A 26,153-nucleotide genomic window follows, 5' to 3' on the forward strand; every position below is an offset into this window, starting at 1 on the left:
TATTGGAAGGTTAGAAGGTGGGTAGGTGGATGGCAACATACAGAAGGAGATTATTTTTTATTTTTTTATGATGATTTAATAACCATGGGAATTTTTTCTTTGTCTTTTTGTCGTTTTCTTTTTTGTTGTTGTTGTTGTTGTTGCCATTTCATTTCTTGGGCCGCTCCCGCGGCATATGGAGGTTCCCAGGCTAGGGGTTGAATCGGAGCTTGTAGCCACCAGCCTACGCCAGAGTCACAGCAACGCGGGATCCGAGCCGCGCCTGCAACCTAGACCACAGCTCACGGCAACGCCAGATCGTTAACCCACTGAGCAAGGGCAGGGACCGAACCCGCAACCTCATGGTTCCTAGTCGGATTCGTTAACCACTGCGCCACGACGGGAACTCCATCAATGGGAATTTTTAAATAATTAAATACACTGAGCCAAACTGAGAAATCATTTCAGTCTTTCCATTAGCTCTGTCTCAATACTCATCACCGATAAGGGTGCTGGACCTTGATTTCCCTCTCAAGCTACTAAGAATACTTAAGTGTACTGCGATCTTCTCAGCTTTGGAAAAATCTAGCAGTTCTGCTGAAAAGAGAATTACTGTTAAGACATAATGACTATATGAGCAGGCAATTCCACTCCCAGGTATATACCCAAGAAGTTGAAAACGTATGTCTGTACAGAATTTGTACACAGTTCCTTATAGCAGCAGCATTATTCACAGTAGCCAAAAAGTGGAAACAACACAAACATGCACCACTGTTGAATGAATAAATAAAACGTGGTATATCCATTCAAGGGACTATATTTTGGCCATAAAAAGAAATGACACACCGGCATGTGCTCCAACAAGGATAAATCTTGAAAACATTATGTTAAGTGAAAGAAATCAACACAAAAGACCACAGATTGTATGAATCCCTTTATATAAAATGTCCAAAATAGGCAAATCCATACAGCCTGAAAACAGATTCATGGTTGCCAGGGGCTAGGATAGGAGAAAATGGGGATTGCTACTGGGTGTCAGTTCTATTTTAGGGGTGATGATAATGCACTGAAATTACACAGAGGTAACAGTTACATAATTCTGTGTAAATACAAAAACCCACTGAATATGTCCACCTTAAAAGAATGAGTTCTATAGTATGCAAGTTATATCTCAACAATAACTATATATATATATGTGAAAACTAAGAACAGTCTAGAAGAAATGGTAATTAATTCTTCATTTAGTGTGTGTGTGTGTATATATATATATGCATGTGTGTATGCATATATATATATATATATATATATGTATAATATGTTTGAATTTTTCTATGTCTAAGTTCCTTTCAGGTAGAACAAATGTCCCTTAAATTGGTTAAGCTCTTAAGAATTTTTGAAATAGGGAGCTCCCATTGTGGCACAGCAGAAATGAATCTAACTAGTATCCATGAGAATGCAGGTTTGATCCTTCGATCCCTTGCCTCACTCAGTGGGTTAAGGATCCAGTGTTAAGCTATGGTGTAGGCCTAGATGCGGCTTAGATCTGGCGTTGCTGTGGCTGTGGTATAGTCTGGCAGCTGTAGCTCTGATTCAACCCCTAGCCTGGGAAATTCCATATGCTGCAGGTGCAGCCCTAAAAAGCAAAAGAAGAAAAGATTTTAAAATAAAATTTAATCTCGGTGTTCCCATTGTGACTCAGTGGTAACAACCCATCTAGTATCCATGAGGATGCAGGTTTGACCCCTGGCCTTGCTCAGTGGGTTAAGGATCCGGCAGTGTTATGAGCTATGGTGTAGGTCTCAGACATAGCTCAGATCCTGCATTGCTGTGGATACTTGAAGCTAATAAAATAAGCTATTTCAAAAACAATGCATAGAAAATCTCATGGATAGTTTCATTATAGCAGAACTTGAGAGTCTACAAATCAATTATGTAGAGAAAACAGCGATACTTAAAGCATTTTATTGCCTACTGCAGAGACTACAAAAATGTAAGAAAAACATTCTCTTTCATATAAGTAGAGTGCTAACCGCTTGTGCCACTGGAGCACTTAAAACATTCTTTCTTTCTTTTTTTTTTTTAGTTTTCTTGTTTTAACAAGATACAAATGACACATTACGTTGTATTGCTCCAGGTGTATAGGAAACTGATTTGATATGTATATACATTCCAGAATGATTACCACTATAAGTTTAGTCAATTCACTTCACATAGTTACAATATTTTTCTTATTACAAGAACTTCTAAAATCTTTTTTCTTAGCAACTTTCGAATATATAATTCAATATTTTGTACTCTGGTCACCATGCCATATGTTAAATTCTTCAAAACATTCTCTTTCAAAATCAGCCTTGAAACACTACTTACCAAGTACACTGCTCTTTGGAAGAAGGTTGTGGTCTCCAGGATTTTGTGCATTGTAATGGTTTCCAACTCATCAGGGTCCAGCTGTTCCTTTTCAAGGGGCATTCCATTGAACAGAACAACAGGCAGTGGACCAACCCCAGTCTGTTCATAATAGCCTCTTGCTTCCTAAAACACATGGGACCACAAACAGCACATTTTGTCATTCATGAGACAAATGGAACAAAGCATTTTTTCACATATACATGTTCTAGCAAGAAACAAACAAACAAACAAAATCAACAGAAATACGGAAATCAAGAAATAGCCAGAGAAATTTCTTTTTAAAAATATAGTTAGGAGTTCCCGTCGTGGCGCAGTGGAAACGAATCTGACTAGGAACAATGAGGTTGCAGGTTCGTTCCCTGGCCTTGCTCAATAGGTTAAGCATCTGGCATTGCCATGAGCTGTGGTGTAGGTCACAGACAAGGCTCGGATCTTTTTTTGCTGTGTCTGTGGCATAGGCCGGCAGCTACAACTCCGATTAGGCCCCTAGCCTGGGAACCTCCATGTGCCGTGGGTGCGGCCCTAAAACGACAAAATAAATAAAAACATGTTTAAAAACAATATCATAGTTAATATCCTACTAGGTAAATTTGGGTTTAAATTACTGAGTTTTAATAAAACCAAAACACTTTGCAAATTAGGCAGTGACTGAAGGTGGGGATGAGGGTAATTTTAAGCAGCCCAGGCTAACAGACCTGAATTATACATACTAGAGCCAAAACTATATAACAGACCTTATTGCAGTGATGGAAATATTCCATCTTCACTGTCCAAAGCAATAGCCAGCCACTAACCACATGCAACTAATGAGCACATGAAATTAATTAATTTCCATTTTAAAAGCTCATGTGGCCAGAGGCTGCCATAATGGGCAGCGCAACTACAGACTGTCATAAATTATTAATGTCCCTGGGCAGATAGCCTGAGATGAAATGTTTATATCCAATTTTAAATCTAAAAGGGTCCATATCACTAAAAAAGAAATTATATCTATAGAAAACAAAACAAGGTTGGTGGGAAAACAGTGTCAAAAATTGTTCTATAATATACTAAGCTCAATCTTTTTCCTTATCCAGGACAAAAGAGGTCCCTTGACAGGGAAACACCAGGTGAACCAATATACCTGAGACTTTTCCAACTATCAGCATAGGTACATTCCCCCAAATATCAACCAGACCCAAGAGTAAGTTTTCAGAGTAAAAACTACATTGCTACTCAAGATATAAAGAGTTCCTTAAAGCATTCTTGTTAAATATCTTGTAACTGATAAACAGCAAAATTTTTGAGTATATAATTTTTTAGATAGCACAAATAGAAAAGTATTTCAATTCAGTAAGTAAAACCAGTCACCAGCAATAGACTGCCTAGTTTCTAATCAGATTTAGCCACAGTGATAACTAATAGAGCAGACTTAACTAATGGCACAGCCAGAAAGGCTTTCTAGGTTGACTTCTGCCGTTTCTCTAAGGTACATTCCCCAAATGGTTACATAAATTCTGTTCTTTGATATCTCAACTATTTCAAAGAAGTTCACAAAAACTCAATTTTAATATACTTTGAGCTTTGAAAAATAATCACTCAAACAAAACAAAACCCAAATTATAACTCTAAGTAATAATAAGTAACAGTAGTTTTCTCTAAAGTGGTAACTGAGTAAAACTCAAGAATGGGAGGGGGCGGGTTTGACTACACACTTTCCATTTTTACAACCTGCAAATGGTTATCAGACCAAATAACAAAATGAAGGCTAATTATCAAATTTATATTTATTAAAAATTACATGTGAGAATTTCTATCAAATGATCATTAAAAATGTTTCCTATAAATAATTTTACAACATAAACTACAGGCAAAATCATGAATGAGCCATTCACAAATAATAACAGATTAATAAAGACTCAGAGTTAATACGCCAACTATAAAATGTTCGCATGAATAAGTTACAATTCTTTTTTACCTTGACTTTGAAAGATATAAATATGCACCTCTCAGACTATATTCTCTTCAGTTTAAAATATCTACTTTAATTGTACTACCTAGCTTTAGAAATAATTACTTCTTTGAAATACCCAAAATAAAAGATAACATAGCTTCAGATTTACAAAAAAAAGCAATGTGTGTAGTAACATTTGCTAACCGTATCATTTCTCCTTTTAAAAAATGCACAAACTCCTCCTTTTCAAAAAAACAAAATCTATTTTCTTGGGCTTTTTCATATGAGGGGTACAGCTCCTGCAACTAATTTCTCATTGATCATTAGATTCATAGGACATCTGAGAACCTCAATACATCCTTCTCTTGAGAGTACACGTCTACTTAAACACCTACTAAATTTTAATCTGAATGTATATGGGAAGAGCCTCTAACCAGCACAGATGAGGACAACACCAAATATGAGGAACTTCTGAGGAGATAGGTCTGTGATACCCCACTTGACTCTTCAGCAAAATCACAATTTCAATGCATAAAAGACAAAATGTAAAAATGCCCTTTTTCCCAATTTGTCCACTGTATTCAATATTTTTAAGCAAATCCTTTTGATATAGCAATCATCCACAATAAAAAGGCATTTTTTTTCTTCAACAGGATGACAGAAAACTAGAGTTAAACATTTTCCAAATGTGAAACATGAGAAAATTCCAATCATTTTCTCAAATATCCCCAAAGTGGCCCTTCTTTCACGTCACCTTTTCTTTTTCTATAGAGTACTGCTTATGCTGTTTGTGAAAATGTGAAAAATCACTAGGTGTCCATATCAATATAATTTTATTTTTAAAAACCATAAAAGGTAAGTGACTGTACAGAAGGTTACAACGCAATAAAGGAAACATGTTCAGTTTAAACTGGGTAGATCTTATGATTAGCTTCAACTCCAAACCCGATGCGATATACTTTAAACCAAGGAGACTTAACACTGAAGCAGGAGTGATGTCAGCGTCATGGCTGAGTGAGATGTCCCTCATAATGTCCCCCCCCCCACAGAACAACAATGATCTGGCATTGATCCACAGACAAAAGCATCTTTTGTGGGAGCTTTGGAATCCAGCACCATATGCCAAGTGGCCAGCCCATGCAGCAGGTAACAGGCAGACAGATCTGACCCTTTTGACCCTGGCCGTGGACTCTGAGCTGGCTCCAGGCCCCTTGGCCAGAGCCTAGGAACCCCAGAAAAAGACTGTCTTAAGCAATCACCCACACACAAAAGGGCCTCTGTGGAAGTCCAGGTGCCCAGCAGAGAAGTTCCAGTACACAAGTGGAGCAAAATAATATGAGTCTGGACACACTGGAAAGGGTAGGAGAAAGTCTGACTTTACCCACATCACCCCTCTCCCAAGTCAGCATACCTGAGGGCCACAAGAGATCTTCTGAGCCTATGATTTCTCCTACGAGGGAAGTGAGAGCAAGAGACTAAGCACTCAACTTGCCCACCTATGTGGGATGCTACCAAAAAGGCTTCTCTCCCACCCCATGCACAATACTGAATTGTGACCAGCATCACCAGGTGGGAAGAGGCTCGGAAGGCAGCAGATAATGCTCTCAAAGGCATTTAAGGAAGACAAATCTTTCTTCCAGCATCAAGAAGCCCACCTCCTATGAGCCACCCAGGACATCTCATTCACAGATCCCCCCAGATGGCTCAACGACACCCTGAAGTGCTCTATACGCCTCACCCACATACACCCACACCCTATGGCTGGCTCTGAGAGCACAATCCTGGCAACAACAGCAAGAGTGAGCTTTGTCAGCTAGCTAGTGAGCACATACAGAAGGCCAGCCCACATCTACGGGCCAGAAAGAGACAAAAAACTTGATCTTTAGTGCCACTTTGGAGAAAACAAAGAGGGGGGGGGTGCTGTCAGTACCCAGCCTGGAGCACTACAGAATAAAGAGGAGTTAATAAACAAGCTTCAGAATTCTACACAAGAAGAGAAAAGCAACATGGAGCGGGGGTACTCACAGACATTCTGAGAAAGGCTCAGAATTCCTAGCAGGGCTTTTGGAAGATATTTCTCTCCCAAAGTAGTGAGTAAAGACTGGTGGCATTCTGAGAAAGGCTCAGAATTCCTAGCAGGGCTTTTGGAAGATATTTCTCTCCCAAAGTAGTGAGTAAAGACTGGTGGAACTGACTGAGACTTTAAATGCAAAGAAAGCAATGCGAAAGTACAGGAACATGAAAAATTAAGAGAGTATAATATCACCAAAGGATCACAATAATCTTCCATTAATAAATTCCAGGTGCTGTTTCCTTTGGCTGAGTCAGGGCTGAGGCCAGCAGATCTCTTTTCCAGTCCCCAGCCAGACCAAAGAGGTTGTCACCTCCTCCGCTGCAGCAGTCACCCCCGCCTTCTGATTTCAAAGAGACCCAGCCTTTTTAAAAACCAGTTTTACCAGTATATGGTGTGGAAAAAATGAAGATGACATATGTGCTTACTCTTACAGAACAGAATGAAGTGGAGAAAGAAGCAGAGGAGTAGATGCATGAAGATATAGCATCAACAGAGAAATGGTCCCAAAGTGAGGAAAGTGGTTAGCGGTTCTACCATAATCTTTGAAAATCCTGAAGATGGCAGAATAGAAGTTTGTTTGGAAGAACAACAGACCCAGAATAGCTAAAGACATCCTGAAAAAGAAAAATGGAGCTGGAGGAATCAGGCTCCTGGACTTCAGACTATACTTCAAAGCAACAATTATCAAAACCATATGGTACTGGCACAAAGACAGAAATATAGATCAGTGGAACAGGATAGAAGGCCCAGAATTAAATCCACACACCTACAGCCAATTAATCTATGACAAAGGAGGCAAGGATATACAATGGAGAAAGGACAGCTTGTTCAATAAGTGGTGCTGGGAAAAATGGACAGCCACATGGAAAAGAATGAAATTAGAACACTCCCTAACACCATACACAAAAATACACTCCAAATAGATTAAAGACCTAGATATAAGACCAGTCACTATAAAACTCTTAGAGGAAAACATAGGCCAAACACTCTCTGACATAAACGACAGCAACATCTTCTCAGATCCACCTCTTGGAGTATTGACAATAAAAACAAAAATAAACAAATAGGACCTAATTAAACTGAAAAGTTTCTGCACAGCAAAGGAAACCCTAAACAAAACAAAAAAGACAACCCACAGAATGGGAGAAAATCTTTGCAAATGAATCAACTAACAAGGGATTAATCTCCAAAATTTATAAACACCTCTTACCACTCAATACCAAAAAAACAACAACCCCATCAAAAAATGGGCAGAAGATCTAAACAGACAGTTCTTCAAAGAAGACATGCAGATGGCCAAAAAACACATGAAAAGATGTTCAACATCACTCATTATTAGAGAAATGCAAATCAAAACAACCATGAGGTACCGCCTTACACCAGCCAGAATGGCCATCATCCAAAAGTTTACAAACAATAAGTGCTGGAGAGGGTGTGGAGAAAAAGGAACACTAGTACACTGTTGGTGGGATTATAAATTGGTGCAACCACTGTGGAAAGCAGTATGGAGATTCCTTAGAAAACTAAACATAGAACTACCATTTGCTCTAGCAATCCCACTCCTGGGCATCTATCTAGAGAAAACCATGACTCACAAAGACACATGTACTCTGATGTTCACTGTAGCACTATTTACTATAGCCAAAACATGGAAACAACCTAAATGTCCCTCGACAGAGGAGTGGATCAAGAAGATGTAGTACACAATGGAATATTACTCAGCCATTAAAAAGAACGAAATACCGGCATTTTTAGCAACGTGGATGGACCTAGAAACTATCATGCTAAGTGAAGTCAGCCATACAATGAGACACCAACATCAAATGCTTTCACTGACATGTGGAATCTGAAAAAAGGACAGACTGAATTTCTTTGCAGAACAGATGATGACTTACAGACACTGAAAAACTTACGGTCTCCAGAGGAGACAGTTTGGAGGATGGGGGGATGTGCTTGGGCTGTGGGATGGAAATCCTGTGAAACTGGATTGTTATGATCATTATACAACTACAGATGTGATAAATTCATTTGAGTAATTAATTAAATAAATAAATAAATAAATAAATAAATTCCAAAGACCTGGAAGGTCTACAGTTTACCCAGTAAAGGCTTCAAATAGCTGTTTTAGGGAAAATCAGTGAGTTACAAGAAAACACAGAAAGACAACTCAACAAAATCAGGAAAACAAGGAGTTCCCACTGTGGAGCCACATTAAGGATCCAGCATTGCCATAGTTGCAGCTCAGATTTGATCCCTGGCCCAGGAAATTCCACATGCTACAGGTGTGGCCATTAAAAAAAAAAATCAGGAAAACAATTCCAAACAAGTTTAGAAGTTTACAGAGAGAGAGAGAGAGGAGAACATAAAAAAGAACCAAACAGAAATTCTGGAGCTGAAGAATATAAAGAATAAAAAAAATGATACAGCACTAACATTAGAATAAAATCAAACAAAAGAAAAAACTCTATAAGCCGTGCAATTATCCAGTCAGACGACAACAAGGATAAAAAGAATTAAAGAAATGATATTTTCAAATTATTGGAGTTCCAGAAAGAGATGAGATAGAGAAGGGAGCAGAGATCTTATAAAAAGAAATAATGAGGAGTTCTTGGGTGGTCTAGTGGTTAGGATTCAGTGCTTTCACTGTTGCAGCCTGGTTAAAACCAAGAAAGAAAGTAAGGAAGGAGGGAGGGAGGGAGGGAGGAAGGGAAGGAAGAAGGAAGGAAGGAAGGAAGGAAGGAAGGAAGGAAGGAAGGAAGGAAGGAAGGAAGGAAGGAAGAAAAAATAGCTAAGAACTTCCCAAATCTACAGAGAGATTTGGATATCCAAGTTCCTGAAGATCATAGATCACCAAATAAGATCACTTAAAGAGAACTTCTCCAAGACACATTATAATAAAACTATCGAAAATCTAAACTTATAGACTCTTAAGCAGTAGTAAAATGGAAGCTTGTAACTACGAGGGTAGGTAACAGTGGACTTATCATCAAAGATTCTGTAGGCCCAGAGAGAAAAAAAACTCTAAAAGAAAAAAAACTGCCAGAGTTCCCATCGTGGCGTGGCAGAAACAATCTGACTGGGAACCATGAGGTTGCAGGTTTGACCCCTGGCTTCCCTCAGTGGGTTAAGGATCCAATGTTGTTGTGAGCTGTGGTGTAGGTTGAGGATGTGGCTTGGATCCCACATTGCTGTGGCTGTGGCTGTGGCCAGCAGCTGCAGCTCCAATTTGACCCCTAGCCTGGGAACTTCCTAAAAAGCAAAAAAAAAAGAAAGAAAGAAAAGAGAAAAAAAAAGAAAAAGGAAAAAAAACTGCCATCCAAGAAAACAATACCTAGCAAAGTTATCCTTTAGAAGTGGAGGAGAGATAAAGACATTCTCAGACAAACAAAAGCTAAGAGAGTCTATCCTTACAAGGAATGCTGAAAGGAGCCCTACAAGCTGAAACGAAGGGATGTTAATTAGTAACATGAAAATGCATGAAAACATACCACACACTGGTAAAGCTAAGTATATAGTCAAATTCAGATTTTTTTTTTTTTGTCTTTTTAGGACTGCACCCAAGGCATATGGAAGTTCCCAAGCTAGGGGTCAAATCAGAGGTGCAGCTGCCAGCCACAGCTAGGGCCACAGCAAGGTGGGATCCAAGTCATGTCTTCAACCTACACCATGGCTCAACAGCAACATCAGATCCTTTAACCACTGAACAAGGCCAGGGATCAAACCCATGTCCTCATGGATGCCAGCCGGTTTGTTACCACTGAGCCACAATGGGAACCCCACAGAATATTTTAATACTGTATTATGACAGTGTGCTAACCACTTAACTCCATAAAATAGGTTAAAGGACAAGAGGATTCGGATGAAGCAAAGAGGACCCTCAACCATGAACCTTATATCAATGCCCTCCATACTGAAAGAGCATGTAGGGTTGGTGACAGCTGCATCAACTCCCCTCTAATGATGATGCTGTTCATGCTGTAAAACTCCACCTTGCCGTTTTTCAATATAAAGAATATGCTTATGAAAAGCAAAAAAAAAAAAACATAAAAGAAAAAAGAAAAAAAACAAAGAGTATTAAAAACAGCTATGGCTAGGTAGTTCCTGTTGTGGCTCAATGGTAACGAACTCAACCAGTACCCTTAAGGATGCGGGTTCAATCCCTGGCCTTACTCAGTGGGTTAAGCATCCAGCATTGCCAGTGAGCTGTGGTGTAGGTCACAGATGCAGCTTGGATCTGGCATTGCTTTGACTGTGGTGTCAGCTGGCAGCTATAGCTCCGATTTGACCCCGAGCCTGGGAACATCCATATACTGCAGTGTGAGGCCCTAAAAGACCAAAAACAAACAAACAAACAAAAAACACTATAATAATTTGCATATTATTATTGAATACACAGTATAAAGAGTTAAATTGCGGTGTCCAAAATAGAAAGGGGAAGGGAATAAAAGAGTAGTTTTTGTATGTGATCAAAGTTAATTTATCAGCATAAAAGAGACTTACATCTATGAAATGTTTTAAGTAAGACTTGTGGCAACCACAAAACAAAAATCTATAGTAGCGGGAGTTCCCGTCATGGCGCAGTGGTTAACGAATCTGACTAGGAACCATGAGGTTGCGGGTTCGGTCCCTGCCCCTGCTCAGTGGGTTAACGATCTGGCGTTGCCGTGAGCTGTGGTGTAGGTTGCAGATGCGGCTCGGAACCTGCGTTGCTGTGGCTCTGGCGTAGGCCGGTGGCTACAGCTCCAATTCGACCCCTAGCCTGGGAACCTCCATATGCCTCGGGAGCGGCCCAAAGAAATAGCAAAAAGACAAAAAAAAAAAAATCTATAGTAGATTCACAAAAGATAAAGAGAAAGGAACCAAAGCATACCATTATAATCGGTTCACAAGGGGAAGGAGCAAGAGCAGAAGAAAAGAACAAGGGAAATAAAAATCCTTAAGGGAGTACCCCCCATGGCTCAGCAGTAACAATCCTGTATCCATGAGGATACAGGTTCAATCCCTGGCCTCACTCAGTAGGTTAAGGATCAGGTGTTGCCGTGAGTTGTGGTGCAGGCTCACATCTGGCCTTACTGTAGCCATGGTGTAGGTCGGCAGCTATAGCTCCAATTAGTCCCCTAGCCCGGGAACGTCCATATGCTGCAGCTACGGTCCTTAAAAAATAATACATAAATCAGCCTTAAATAACTTATAAAATGGAATTAGTATGTCCCTTACCTATCAATAATTACTCTAACTGTAACTGTATTGAATTCTCCAATCAAAAGGCATTGAATGGATGTATGGATTAAAGAATAAGACCCAACTATAGGAGACTACAGCTTCAAAGACACAGACTCACTGTGAAGGAATAGAAGATATAATATGCAAGTGGAAACCAAAAGAGAACAGAGTAGCACACTATTTATATGAGACAAAACAGAGTTTAAACCAAAAACCATAACAAGAGAAATAAGGTCATTAAAAATAATGATGGGGTCAGTCCACCTGAGGTAACACACTTCCTGACCTCAAACTACATTACAAAGCCAAAGGAATCCGAAGAGCCTGGGACTGGCAGAAAAACAGATACATAGATCAATGGAATAGAATTGAGAACTCAGAAATAAAACAAATATATATGTACAATTTATGAAAAAGGAGCAAAGAACAGACATTGGAGAAATGATAAGTCTTTCCAATAAACGGTGCTGGGAAAATTGGACAGCCACATGCAAAAAGAAAAGGAAAAAGAAACTAGCCCACTAGTTCATTTCACAAACAAAAATTAACTCAAAATGAATCAAAGACTTTAACATACGACTTGAACCATAAAAATCCTAGAAAAGGGAGTTCCTGTCGTGGCGCAGTGGTTAACGAATCCAACTAGGAGCCATGAGGTTTCGGGTTCAATCCCTGCCCTTGCTCAGCGGGTTGCGGATCCAGCGTTGCCGTGAGCTGTGGTGGCTCGGATCCCAAGTAGCTGTGGCTGTGGTGTAGGCCGGTGGCTACAGCTCCGATTCGACCCCTAGCCTGGGAACCTCCATATGCCGCGGGAGCGGCCCAAGAAATAGCAAAAAGACAAAAGACAAAAGACAAAAAAAAAATCCTAGAAAGAAAAATAGCCAGTACGCTCGACATCAGTCTTAGTAACATCTTTGCGATATGTCTCCTTAAGCAAGGAAAACAAAAGCAAAAATAAACAAATGGAATTATATCAAACCAAAAAGCTTCTGCACAGCCAAGAAAATCATTAATAAAACAAATACAACCCACCAAATGAAGATATTTGCAAATGATACACCCAATAAGGGGTTAATATGCAAGATATATAAAGAACTCATATGACTCAATGATAAAAAAAACCAACCTGATTTTAAAAATAGGCAAAGGACCTAAATATTTTCCCAAAGAAGATATACAGCCAGCCAGCATGCACATGAAAAGACGCACAACATCACTAATAAACACAGGAAATGCAGATCAATACCACAATGAGATTTTACCTCACACTTGCCAAAGTTACTGCTATCAAAAAAACAGATAATAACAAAAGTTGGTGAATATATGGAGAAAAGGGAACACTTTTGCACTGTAAACTGATGCAGCCACTGCGGAAAACAGTATGGAGATTCCTCAAAAAATTAAGACCAGAATTATCATATGATCCAGAAATTCCACTTCTGGTTACTTACCCAAAGAAAATGAAAACTCTAATCTGGAAAAATATATGCACTAAGTTCATCGCAGCATTATTTACAATAGCCAAGAAACAGAAACAACCTAAGTGTCCATCAACAGGTGAATGGATAAATATGTGGGATACAAATACACACACACACACACACACACACACACACACACACACGCAAAAAACAGAGTACTACTCAGCCATTGAAAAAAGATGAAATTTTGCCATTTGTGACAACATGGATAGAACTTTAGGTTGAAATGCTAAGTGAAATAAGTCAGACAGGAAAAGACAAATGCCATAAGATTTCACTTATAAAAAAACTAATAAACAAAAACAAAACAAATGAAGAAACAAAAACAAACATGGTGCTGAAGAGAACAAAGTAGTGGATGTGGAGGCAGGTAAACAGGTAAAGGGGATCAACTGTACAGTGATGGATGGAAACTAAATTTTTTTTCCACAAGTATAGAGTTTATGGTTAGAGACACAGTGCAACATTTGGGTAAGCATGCAGAAAAATAGTTTATCTATTTAAGTCAGAAGCAAAGCAGTAATACAAAAGAGAAGCATGGGTACGAGCATCCTCCTGAATGAGGAGCGCGGAAACTAAATTTTGAGCAAATTTTAGGGAATAAAGAAGTAGAAATATAATATACAATGAAACATATATTGTTATAAATCAATGTTATCTTAATAAAATTACATTAGGTTTAATTAAACGAAAGGAAGGAAGAAGAGGAGGAAGGAAGAAAGAAAATGAAAACAAACTGAATGACTAGAAAAACAAAAAGGCTAAAACGACAGGTGCTGAATTAGGTGTGGGTAAGACTTGACGAGAAGATTATAAAAAATCGAGGATTGTATACTCAGATATAAGAGAAATTATAAACAATGCATTATCAGTATGGTTTCTAATGGAATAATAGCTCTGATCTCCAAACACAGAACCAAAGACCTTCATTTAAAAAAAAAAAATACATTTTTACTGTTTACAATGTTTCAGCACTATATTTTGATTCCTTGCCTTAACATTTATTTTCAATAAACTGACCACGTTGTTTCTGCTTACTATAAAGGTCTTTTACTGTATTTAATTTTTTTAATATTTCCCTATACCCTTATTATCACATTTTGCCATTTGGTTTATTATATTTCTTACTGCATTTCCATCTTTAGCCTAAACAACTAAATACATGACACACATTAAGCTATACGTCATATCCTGACAGCATGTATCATATACTCCCAACAGATTTATCCAGAATATGCTTCACTCAAGTACCATCACTGAATTGTAAAGAGAAATTGTTTTTCAATTTAACAGTCAGTAAGTCAGCTAAAAAACAATATTGTCACAAAATTGAAACATAAACTATATTTGCAAAGACAGAAAAGTGATCTCGTTTCTAAATTTTTAAATGCTAAGTAACTAAATACTTCACCGCTGCCGCTTTTATTAAGAGCAACCCCCACTGAGGGGAGGGAAAGAAAATACAGTATTGCCATCACATGACAATAGCCAAAGAATGTTTACCTTGCGATTCTGATCATAAGCAGAGTCAATCCCCAAAATGCTATTCACTTCCACATATGGATACTTCTTTTCCAGGACGCTGACCACATGTTCAACTTTCACTTTTTCTCCAGTCCTTACTTTGTTATATATCTGAAGAAAGAAAAACCAGGTAACCAACTACACTTTTAAATCCAAATTTTGGAATATTTATTACAAAAGATTTCAGAATGTAGAGGAAAACAGAGCTATTTCTCTCAAAAGAGCAAATGGGACATATTAACAACTCTTCCATGTATTTCCTTATGCTTTCTTTAGAAACTACACATTCTTAAAATGACTCAATTGGTTCATATGTTAAGTCCCAAATGCTAAATTGTGTTAATTTTTTAAAACCTGAATATTTATAAATATTGAAATAAAAACTCATGTCCACGATGTTTAAAGGGAAAAACATTCAAAATATATATGGCATAATCTGTGTTTTATAAAGGTAAACATAAAGCAACAACAAAACTATGTCTGCACATATACAGTGAAGCATCTAGAAGGATGCAAGGCAAGCTTTTAACAGCAGCTGCCTTTAAGGAGCAGGATTAAACAGGAGAAAGATTTTAAATCAATACACTTTAATTTTTTAAAAAAAATTTTTATAATGAACATACATATTTCTTTCCTGTTGCAACTAAAAATAAACAAAAAAAGAAAATGCAATATCCTCTTGGAATTCCTGTTGTGGCTCAGCAGTAACAAACCCAACATATCCATGAGGACACAGGTTCAATGCCTGGCCTTGCTCAGCAGGTTAAGGATCCAGTGTTGCTGCAGCTGTGATGAAGGCCGGCAGCTGCAGCTCCAGTTCGACCTCTAGCCTGGGAACTTCCATGTGTCGCAGGTGCAGCTCTAAAAAGACAAAAAATAAGAAACCAATATCCTCTCATTCCTACACATAGCTATGAAGGGAAAAACCCAAAAGGCAGACTTTAAAACCTTCTTACCCTCAGCAACTTCTTTTGAATTTATTTCATTCTCATAGCCCTACTGTTAACTATAGTCCACAATCATTTCTCAGAGATCATAGCAACAGCTCACAAACTAGTATCTCTGCCACTTTATTATTTTTAATTTATTTTTATTGAAGTATAGTTGATTTACAATGTTGTATTAATTTCTGCTATACAGCAAAGTGACTCAATTATACACCTATAGATTCTCTTTTATATTCATTTCCATCATGGTTTATCCCAAGATACTGAATTCCCCTGTGCTACACAGTAAGACCTTGTTGTTTATCCATTCTAAATGCAATAGTTTGCATCTACTAACCCCAAACTCCCAATCCATCGCTCCCCTATCTCTCCTCCTACTTGGCCACTTTCTTTACCCTTCTTTACCCTTCATCAGATCCATCTCCCTATGTGTATCAGATTGAGGTGGGTTTTTTGGGGGAGTTGGAATGGGGAGCTGCGCCTGTGGCATGCATAAGATCCTGGGCCTGTCAAGGAGGTGACAATGCTGGGTCCTAACTGTTCAGCTATCAGGGAGCTCCATCAGAATAAGGTTTTCATGAGGTTTTTTTTTAAGATATTCATTTTTTCTACTATAATTGATTTAGAATGTTGTTAATTTCTGCTATACAGCAAAGTGACCCAGTCATATATTTTATATATATATATACACACATTCTTTTCTCACATTATCCTCCATCGTGTTCCATCACAATTGACTAGATATAATTCCCCGTGCTATACAGCAGGATCTTACTGCTTTTCCATTCCGAAGGCAATAGTTTGCATCTATTAACCCCAGATTCCCAGTACATCCCACTCCCTCCCCCTCCCCCTTGGCAACCACGAGTCTGTTCTCCAAGTCCATGAGTTTCTTTTCTGTAGATATAGGTTCACTGGTACCATATATTAGATTCCAGATATAAGTGATATCATACGGTATCTGTCCTTCTCTTTTTGACATACTTTACTTAGTATGAAAGTCTCTAGTTCCATCCATGTTGCTACAAATGGCATTATTTTGTTCTTTTTTATGGCTTATCATAAGGTTTTAATTGGAGTTTAACTCTGCAATCTGGACACCTGTTACCCATCCTAATGGCCTCAATGACCAGGTTCTCCTCTCCACTCTGCTTTCAAAATATTCCACTCAAGTCATGTTAACAACTTGGAATCACTACTTCTGATTTGCAGCCACTGTTCAACTGACTCCTGTTTTCCTCCTATACTAAGCTGGGACAACTTCCAACTCCACAAAAATGCCCATGGCCATCCCTAGCGGAGCGAGGTCCTAGTGCTGCTGTAACCAGCTGTGCTTCCCACACTGTATTAAATCATATGTGGGGAGGTATCCCCCAAGAGTCCTTGAGGACAGGGGGAAATCCGACTCTTCTTTGTAACCCTAGCAACCTGGCAAGTGGTGTGTCTTTAAGAAAAGTTGGCCAAATAAATAAATGAACATTTCAATTAATAAAAAATGTCCCTGGGAGTTCCCGTCGTGGCTCAGTGGTTAACAAATCCGACTAGGAACCATGAGGTTGTGGGTTCAATCCCTGGCCTTGCTCAGTGGGTTAAGGATCCGGCGTTGCCGTGAGCTGTGATGTAGGTTGCAGGCGGGGCTCGGATCCCATGTTGCTGTGGCTCTGGCGTAGGCTGGAGGCTACAGCTCCGATTAGACCCCTAGCCTGGGAACCTCCATATGCCTTGGGAACGGCCCAAGACATGGCAAAAAGACCAAAAAAAAAAAAAAAAAAGAATTTCATGACTTGAACATTAAATTGATTCTTTTTTTCGGACCACACCGAGGCATATGGAGGTTCCTAGGCTAGGGGTCGAATCGGAGCTGTAGCCGCAGGCCTACGCCACAGCTCATGGCAACACCAGATCCTTAACCCACTGAGCAAGGCCAGGAATCAAACCCACAGCCTCATGGTTCCTAGTCAGATTCATTTCTGCTGTGCCACAACGGGAACTTCCTTAAATTGATTCTTTACAAAAATTATCATGATGGTCTTAAAAGGAAAAAAAACAAACTTTTTTTGAAGAAGTAGAGAATATCACATTTACCAAAGGCATTAATTAGTGATTTCAAATCACCAAAAGGCAGAAGCCTAAGATACATTAGTGTATTAGTATCTACAGAATTAGTATCTAAGGAATCATATCTTAGCTGAAATCACAGCAATCTATTATTAACCCTGGTATATCAATAAAGTAAAAGCAACTCCTGAAATGTCAAATGCATAAAGTTTGGGTGAATAATTTCCCTTTTCCTCTTTAATCCCCTTACCACATATTATTTCTCAGAGTAAGTTGGATTTTAAAATATTATTTGCCACTTTGAATGAAAACATACATGTGTCAGAGTTTGGAAGGCATGGTAATCATCCACTTCTTGGGCAACGTAGTTATATGCTCTCAGAAGAGCCACTCCAGCATCCTGCATCCCATCCACATCTTCAGAGTCGTTAACCACAAAGATTAAACCAAGTCTAGGGGAGAAGGGGAAGGGCAAGGAGAAGAAAAAGAAACATTTCAAAGAATGCAACCACTTAAAAAAGAAAGGCATCCTTGTACCACCACAAATTCTCTGGCTAAGAGGAAAACAGTCTTCTCTTGCAAACCACAGTTTGTATCCTACTCTAACACGGCTGGCAAAGGCATCCATCACTTACAGATTGGAAAAGCAGGTTCCTAAAGGTGGCTTAGACTTTTTAAGTATGAAAGCAAGCTGTTTCCACGTCAATGAAAGGAGGTCATTACTGAAATGAAAGGTATTGCTATAGTTTTACATGGAGATTTTGTTTTTAAATAAAGATTAGGGAACTAACAAGGACCTACTATACATAGCACAGTGAGGTGTACTCAGTGTTCTATAATAATCTATGAAAGAATGGATATATGTATATGTATAGCTGATTCACTCTGCTATAAAGCTGAAGCTAATACAAAACTGCATTAAATTTAAAAATAAAATAAAAATTTTTATTTAATAAATTTATTAAATAAAAGTTTTTAAATAAAATTTTAAAAATTAAAAAAAAAATCCTACCTCTATAGCAAATCACAAAAGCCACTGATATTAGCATTCTTTCTTCTGTTATTTCAGGTCAAAAAAAAAAAATCGAAAGTTTCACACTAAATTAGGAGTTCCCATCGTGGCTCAGTAGTTAACAAATCTGACTAGGAACCATGAGGTTGTGGGTTCGATCCCCGGCCTTGCTCAGTGGGTTAAGGATCCAGTGTTGCTGTGAGCTGAGATGCAGGTTGCAGACACGGCTCAGATCCCACATTGCTGTGGCTGTGGTGTAGGCTGGTGGCTACAGCTCAGACTCAACCCCTAGCCTGGGAACCTCCATATGCCGCAGGAGTGGCCCTGGAAAAGGCAAAAAGACAAAAAACAAAAACAAAAAAACCAACTAGTAACCAGGAGGATGAAGGTTCAATTCCTGGCCTAGCTCAGCAGGTTAAGGATCTGGCATTGCCATGAGCTGTGGTGCAGGTCACAGACAAGGCTCAGATCTGGCTTTGCTGTGGCTGTGGTGTAGGCTTGCAGCTGCAGCTTCAGTTCAACCCCTAGCCAGGGAACTTACATATACTGCAAGTGCAGCCCTAAAAAGAAAATAAATAAGTAAATAAATAGTACAGCCTAAAAAAATAAAAATATAAACATTATAACAAACATTATGTTCTCAGCAGGTATGTGTAGAATTTGTACATATATGGATGAGGTAGTTGAGAATGTTTGTTTTTAGATGAAAATTGTCTTGTTTTTAAAAAATCTCTCTTCTGACGTAATAGAGCTCCAGGTAGAAATGACCTAAGTATTATTCTTATGAAAATAAAGATAAGGGCTAGAACCTAGTTATCTCTTCACAGAGTAATTTCCTTTCCCAAGTATCTAGTTTTTAAAAAGGGCATCAGGGTTTTTCTGTTAGCTAAGTTCCAAAATTCAGACTCCTGTTTCTCCCAGGCCCATCATCAAGCACAATCATCCCTTCCTCTCCTTGGTCTAACACATCAACTCAAACCAAACAATAGCTCGTCTGCCCGGGATCTTCCTTTTTTTTTTTTTTGAAATTGTAATTATATAAATATATTTATAAATATTTATACAATTATATACTTATACATAAGCACTTACACAGACTTAGAAAAAAACGTAAGAACATTAATTCAAAAGGACTCACTGGAGATACAAAACTCGTTCTTTAGGGAGGGTCCCTCAAAGTCCAACCATTAGAAACCATATTCCCTAATTGTGTACTAACAACACACAAGCATCTTTACGCCCTGGGTCTTTCTACCAGGTGCTCACAACTTGCCTCTCTGTTGCCTATGCATTAAATGCCTTCATCTTACCGCCTTTGCAATGTGAAAACCACATACCCTCTTCTTATCCCTCAATGCAATTCACTAGCTATTTAATCATGGCCCACTCTGTATCATGAGCCAACTTCTTTTCTGTTCTTATATTTCCCTTTTAACCAAAACATAGCTCTGGCTGTAATCCTCCACCAAACCAGGTGGTATTCATGTTTACATTAAAAATTTCATTAAACTCAAAATCTCTGCTTTTCCAACAATGAAAACCCACTATTTTCTTCAAAGCCTATCTTGAATCCAATTTTTCCATGAATCTTTGTCCTTCCCAAATATCTGTCTATAATCTTTTGTTTACCTAAAACTCTAAAGCACTTATAACTAATACACGGACAAGACTCAGCACTTGGTCAAATATCTTACTGAAAGTAGGCACGGTAATTTTTCTAAGAAGGTAGAAAGGTGGCTTATATAGCACTCACAGCATGTAGCTCAGTGCTAAGTACAGAATACACAGTAGCATTGGTTAGCTGAGCTCTTTTCTTCATTTTCATGTTTTCAAAGAATTAAAATTGTATCAATATGTAAAATTACCAGATATTATTCAGAATGTGAGATGATCTTAATCCTTATATGTAAAACCTTAAAACATGGTTCTTAAAAGGCAATGGAAACCCTGCTGGTAGATCTGGTAACGCAAGTGAACAAACGTGCCTATTTGCATTGACAAAAAGCTGAACATACATTTACTTGATAGTCCAAAAAAAGTTCTTGGCAAAGATCCTTATCTCTGCTGAAAGTGGTACAGATAAACTATGTGATGTGGACACATACTTAGGAAAATTCTCTTTCATTGGAAGCAAGCTGAAACCAGATGCTATTCTTACACGGGTTATTTATTAATAACGCAATGATGGTAAAATTTTATTCATTGAGAATCAAATTCTCTACCACAAAAGATACTGGCTTCATACTGAACAAAAGATAAAATTGCCATTAACAATCCCCACGATTAATTAACCTACAATTCAGTAGAACCAGACTTGCATTTAAAAATGGCAAAGATAATCTCAGCTAAATTAGATCTATTGCTGAATCAATACAGTGTTACCTTAGTGGTATATGATTACTGAGGAACATCTCAGCTGTGTTAATCAACTCTGCGGTGCTCTCATGAGCAGGATCAACTATGAAAACCTGGAAAGGAAGGGGAAAGAAAACATGAAATGACATGGGGCCATTAAAAACGCCCTAGTCTTTACACCAGAAGGCCACCTTTTTCCAGCCACTTTTGAACCCATAAAAAAGAAGTTATACAATAGCAGTTACCCTCCCTTGTAAAGAATGTGGCACTAAAAGGCTAAACGATTTTTTCATGGTCTTACACTAATAACATGGGAATTGTATCCAGATGGCTAAATCTACTCTTTTTTGGGGGGTGGGGCACAGCATGTGGTTTAATGTGGAATCTCAATTCCCAAACCAGGGATTGAACCCAGGCCACAGTGGTAAAGCACTGCGTTCTAATCACTGGACCACCAGGGAACTTAATACCTATTCTTTACTACATCTAACAAAACCAGTTTTATTAACTCTCCCAGCCTAGAAAATGGAGATTAGCTTCTTGTATACTCATTCAAAGGATTTCTCAATTAAAAATTCATTTAGGGGAGTTCCCATTGTGGCGTAGTGGAAACGAATATGACTAGGAACCATGAGGCTGCAGGTTCGATCCCTGGCCTCGCTCAGTGGGCTAAGGATCTAGCGTTGCCGTGAGCTGTGCTGTAGGTCGCAGAAACGACTGGATCCCACACTGCTGTGGCGTATGCCAGTGGCTACAGCTCTGATTCAACCCCTAGCCTGGGAACCTCCACATGCCCCTACTGCAGTCCTAAAGAGCCAAAAAAAAGAAAGAAAAAATTTTAGAACCCAGTTTTTTTTTTTTTTTTGTAACCGTGCCCAGGGATCAAACCCATGCCACAGCAGTGACCCAAGCCACTAATGTGACATCACCAGATCCTTAACCCTCTGTGCCATAAGGGAACTCCCTAAAACCCAATTTTAAAATCATAATAATAGCTATCCCGTATTAAGCTCTCGTGATGCACTTTAAAGAAATAATAATCATCTCATTTAATCTCATTAATCAAATGAAATACACATCTAACAGTGTTGAATAAATTATCTCATATAGTTAAGAGATTAAAATTTTGATTGGGAAGGAAAAAAGCAGTTTCAAGAGTGAGGAAAGTACAGAAGATCATTTCCCTTGAAAGCTCTGAGGAAGCGAATTTTGGCACTAACTTGCCCCCGATCTCTCTGGGAGCCACCTGAGGACAGAGAAAGACAGGAGAGGGCAAAGAGGACCAACTAAGAGCCCTCCTCCTCCTCCATCTTTCTCAAGTAGTGAAATGAGGATAAAAAAGGAGGAGCTGACAGATTTATTTAAGGGAATAATCAAAACTATTAGATTTTAGGGATTATGATATTCAAGAAAAATGGCAGGGACATAGTCATCTGAGTGAAAAAGGAGAACAATTTTAAAACCCAAACAATACCAGAGTTCCTGTGTGGCTCAGCATATTAAGTATCTGGTGTTGTCACCACAGTGGTTCGGGTCGCTGCTACTGCAGGGGTTCAGTCCCTGGCTGGGGAACTTACTTATGCCGCTGGTGTAGCTAAAAAAAAACAAAAAAACAAACTAAATCAACACAATCTAAACCTTCAGGTTGAGGATGAGGAGCATTTCCCTGTACACTGAGTCTCAGCCCTACAAATGATCAGTGTATTTCCAAACCCTTTCCATTTGAATATGGAGCTAAAAAAGAGCATATTTAGTGATGGTAGTGATGAGGAGAAGCAGCTGGTAATGGATAGGAGTGAACATTCTAGGTATGACAGAAAAGGAGGGGAGAAGGCGAGGGAGAAACAGAGATCACAGCCAAGCAATAAGGAGTTTTACTTACCATGTTGTGCAGGTTCTTCCTGATCTGTCGTATGACACCAGGAAAGGTGGGGCGGAGCAACTCCTGCAGATTAGAAGGCCATGAACTATATCTGCTATCAAGCTCTAGGTTGTTGATCCACTACAAAAAAAAAAAAAGCACAACACAGTGCATACACTTATGTCACCAATAGTGAAATTTGCAGAAATAACAGTAAGACCTCAAATTACTTCAAAAAGAATCACACAGGGAGTTCCCGTCATGGCGCATTGGTTAACGAATCCAACTAGGAACCATGAGGTTTCGGGTTCGGTCCCTGCCCTTGCTCAATGGGTTAACGATCCGGCGTTGCCGTGAGCTGTGGTGTAGGTTGCAGATGCGGCTCGGATCCCGAGTTGCTGTGGCTGTGGCGTAGGCCGGTGGCTCCAGCTCCGATTCGACCCCTAGCCTGGGAACCTCCATATGCCGCGGGAGCGGCCCAAGAAATAGCAAAAAAGACAAAAAAAATAAATAAATAAAAAGAATCACACAGGAAAAGAGTATTTTCAAAAATACAAAGATAAAGTAGAAAAGTGTGTGACTAAAACACAAGCCACAGAACAGGATAAGGTATTCACAACCTACAAAATCGATAAAGGTTTGATGTCAAGAATATCTATAGAAATCTAAAATATCAATTACAAAGGGCAAGCAACATATGAGAAATGGAATATGAATAATGGAATAAGAATATGAGTAAGAAACTTACAGAGGAAATTCAAATGGGCAATTAGTACAAGGAAAGATGTACTCTTTCACTAGTAATCCAGGAAATATAAACTGAAAAAGCACAGTGAAATTTCACCTAATTACATTGAAAAAAAAATTAAGTTTGTCAAAATCCAAGAATAGGTAAAACTGCAGAATAATGGGAGCTCTCATCCAGTTCTGGTGCCTGGAATAGTCACTTCTGAGATGACCTAGTAAAGTCGAAGCCTTTCATTCCATCCTACTCCTAAGTACTCCAGCTCTAGGAATCTACCCCAAATAAATTCTCACACTTATGCATGAAGACAAAGGTACAAAAAGGGCCATAATAGTACTGCTTATAACAGTAGAAAATCAGAAACAGCTTAACATCCATAAAGAAAGGAATAGATAGGAGTTTCCGTCGTGGCGCAGTGGTTAACGAATCCGACTAGGAACCATGAGGTTGCGGGTTCGGTCCCTGCCCTTGCTCAGTGGGTTAACGATCCGGCGTTGCCGTGAGCTGTGGTGTAGGTTGCAGATGCGGCTCGGAACCTGCGTTGCTGTGGCTCTGGCGTAGGCCGGTGGCTACAGCTCCGATTAGACCCCTAGCCTGGGAATCTCCATATGCCGCGGAAGCGGCCCAAAGAAATAGCAAAAAGACAAAATAAATAAATATCCTGTGAACAGTAAAGCGGCCCAAAGAAATAGCAAAAAAAAAAAAAAAGAAAGGAATAGATAAATAGTATGTGGAGTTCCCAATGTGGCTCAGTGGGTTAAGAACCTAACTAGTATTCATGAGTTTGATTCCTGGCCTCACTTAGTGGGTTAAGGATCCAGCATTGCTGTAAACTGTGGTATAGATGGCAGATGTGGCTTGGATCCGATATTGCTGTGGCTGTGGCACAGGCTGGTAGCTGCAGCTGTGATTTGATCCCTAGCCCAGGAACTTCCACTTAGAGTGCGAACCTAAATATAAATAAATAAATAGTACATAAATAGTACATTTGTACAAAAAGAGCAAGGTGGGAAGTATATGTCTGCCACCTTAATCTGGTAAATAGATTATTTTTGGAAGGATATACAAGAAATCGATACTGCCTGCTGCTTCAGAGGAGAAAAACTGAACATCTGGGTGAAGAGGTTTTCAATAAATACTCTTTAGCATGTCTTAAATTTTAAGCTGTGAATTTATTTATTGATTTTTATTTGGCGGGGGCACACCCACAGCATATAGAAGTTCCCAGCCTAGGGGTCAAATCAGAGCTACAGCTGCCAGCCTACACCACAGTCACGGCAACGCCAGATCCGAGCCACTTCTGTGACCTACACCACAGATCACGGCAATGCCGGGTCCTTAACCCACTGGGTGAGGCCAGGGATTGAACCCACATCCTCATAGATATCAGTCGGATTCGTTTCCACTGCTTCAGAATGGGAACTCCTAAACTGTGAATTTATAAAAGATATTTAAATATAGCCTTTTTTTTTTCCCTATGGCACACAGCAAAAGCATTTTTTTTCAATTTTAGTTTATTTACAATGTTTCTTCAATTTCTGCTATACAGCAAAGCGATCTAGCCACCCATACACACACATTCTTTTTTTTTTTTCCTTTTTTCATACTATCTTTCATAATGTTCTAACCCAAGAGACTGGGCACAGTTCCCTGCGCTGTACAGTAGGACCCCATTACTCATCCATTCTAAATGTAACAGTTTGCATCTACCAGCCCCCATCTTTTAAAAATAAGTAAAATACAAAATATGAGACACAAGATCTATATATTTCAACCTACATTGTCTTAAAAAACTGTTGAGTAATTATTAAGAAATCGATGAAGGATATTGATATGGCATCTTTCAAGATCTAAAAGTGGAGTTCCTGTCATGGCTCAGTGGTTAATGAACCCAACTAGAGTCCGTGAGGATCACACAAGTCTTGCATGCAGCTGGGAAAATACAAGCTAAACATTTTCCTAAGAATGCTCAGCTGAACCCTAAAGGGATACGAAAGTGGGGAAATCACTATTCTAACCACATTAAATATAACAACTCAACTTTTTGGAACATTTAAGAGGCTAGTTTATTATGCACACATAGCCCCATATGAACAGTTGTTAATCTTTGATGCCAACAAAAGAGATACTAGGAATAACTTCCCTCTCATAAGACACAAATGCAAAAATCATAATAAAATACTTGGCCAGAGTGCCCCTTGGACATGCTCACGGAATACCTACCGAAATGGCCGGGCTCCTGATGTCTACAGCATAGTCAGCCTCAGAGGGCTGGATGTTCAGTTTCAAAATATTATGCAGAGAAAGGCCCTCTATTCCCAATCTGTGCAGGCCCTCCATCACCCGAGCTTCATTCCTCAATATATCAAACAAACTGAAAAAAAAAATAGGTATTTAGTAGAAAGGCTTTTTTTAAAAAAAAAGCAATTCTCACCATGAAAAAATATCAGTTCAAACTCAACACCCTATGAAACTAATTGAGAACTCAAAAAGGCAACTATTCCCTTGCTTCATTTTGTCAAAATATGTAGAACAAAGTAGGTAGGACTTGC

At 38.9% G+C, this 26,153-nt stretch overlaps 1 protein-coding gene across 2 annotated transcripts in view; it reads right to left on the reverse strand.

The window, feature by feature from the left end:
- The window catches only part of UGGT1 (UDP-glucose glycoprotein glucosyltransferase 1), a 124,938-nt gene that overhangs the window by 62,961 nt on the left and 35,824 nt on the right, over positions 1-26,153 (reverse strand). For both annotated transcript variants that reach the window (XM_047772591.1, XM_047772592.1), the window contains exons 13-18: positions 25,825-25,975; positions 22,878-22,997; positions 21,023-21,108; positions 17,945-18,080; positions 14,603-14,734; positions 2,347-2,511 (exon numbers count right to left, since the gene is read on the reverse strand). In XM_047772591.1, the coding sequence (XP_047628547.1) occupies positions 2,347-2,511; positions 14,603-14,734; positions 17,945-18,080; positions 21,023-21,108; positions 22,878-22,997; positions 25,825-25,975 (790 nt within the window). The remainder of the gene's footprint in view (positions 1-2,346; positions 2,512-14,602; positions 14,735-17,944; positions 18,081-21,022; positions 21,109-22,877; positions 22,998-25,824; positions 25,976-26,153) is intronic.

Source organism: Phacochoerus africanus, chromosome 3 (assembly GCF_016906955.1).
Source record: "Phacochoerus africanus isolate WHEZ1 chromosome 3, ROS_Pafr_v1, whole genome shotgun sequence".
NCBI classification, from domain to species: Eukaryota; Metazoa; Chordata; class Mammalia; order Artiodactyla; family Suidae; genus Phacochoerus; species Phacochoerus africanus.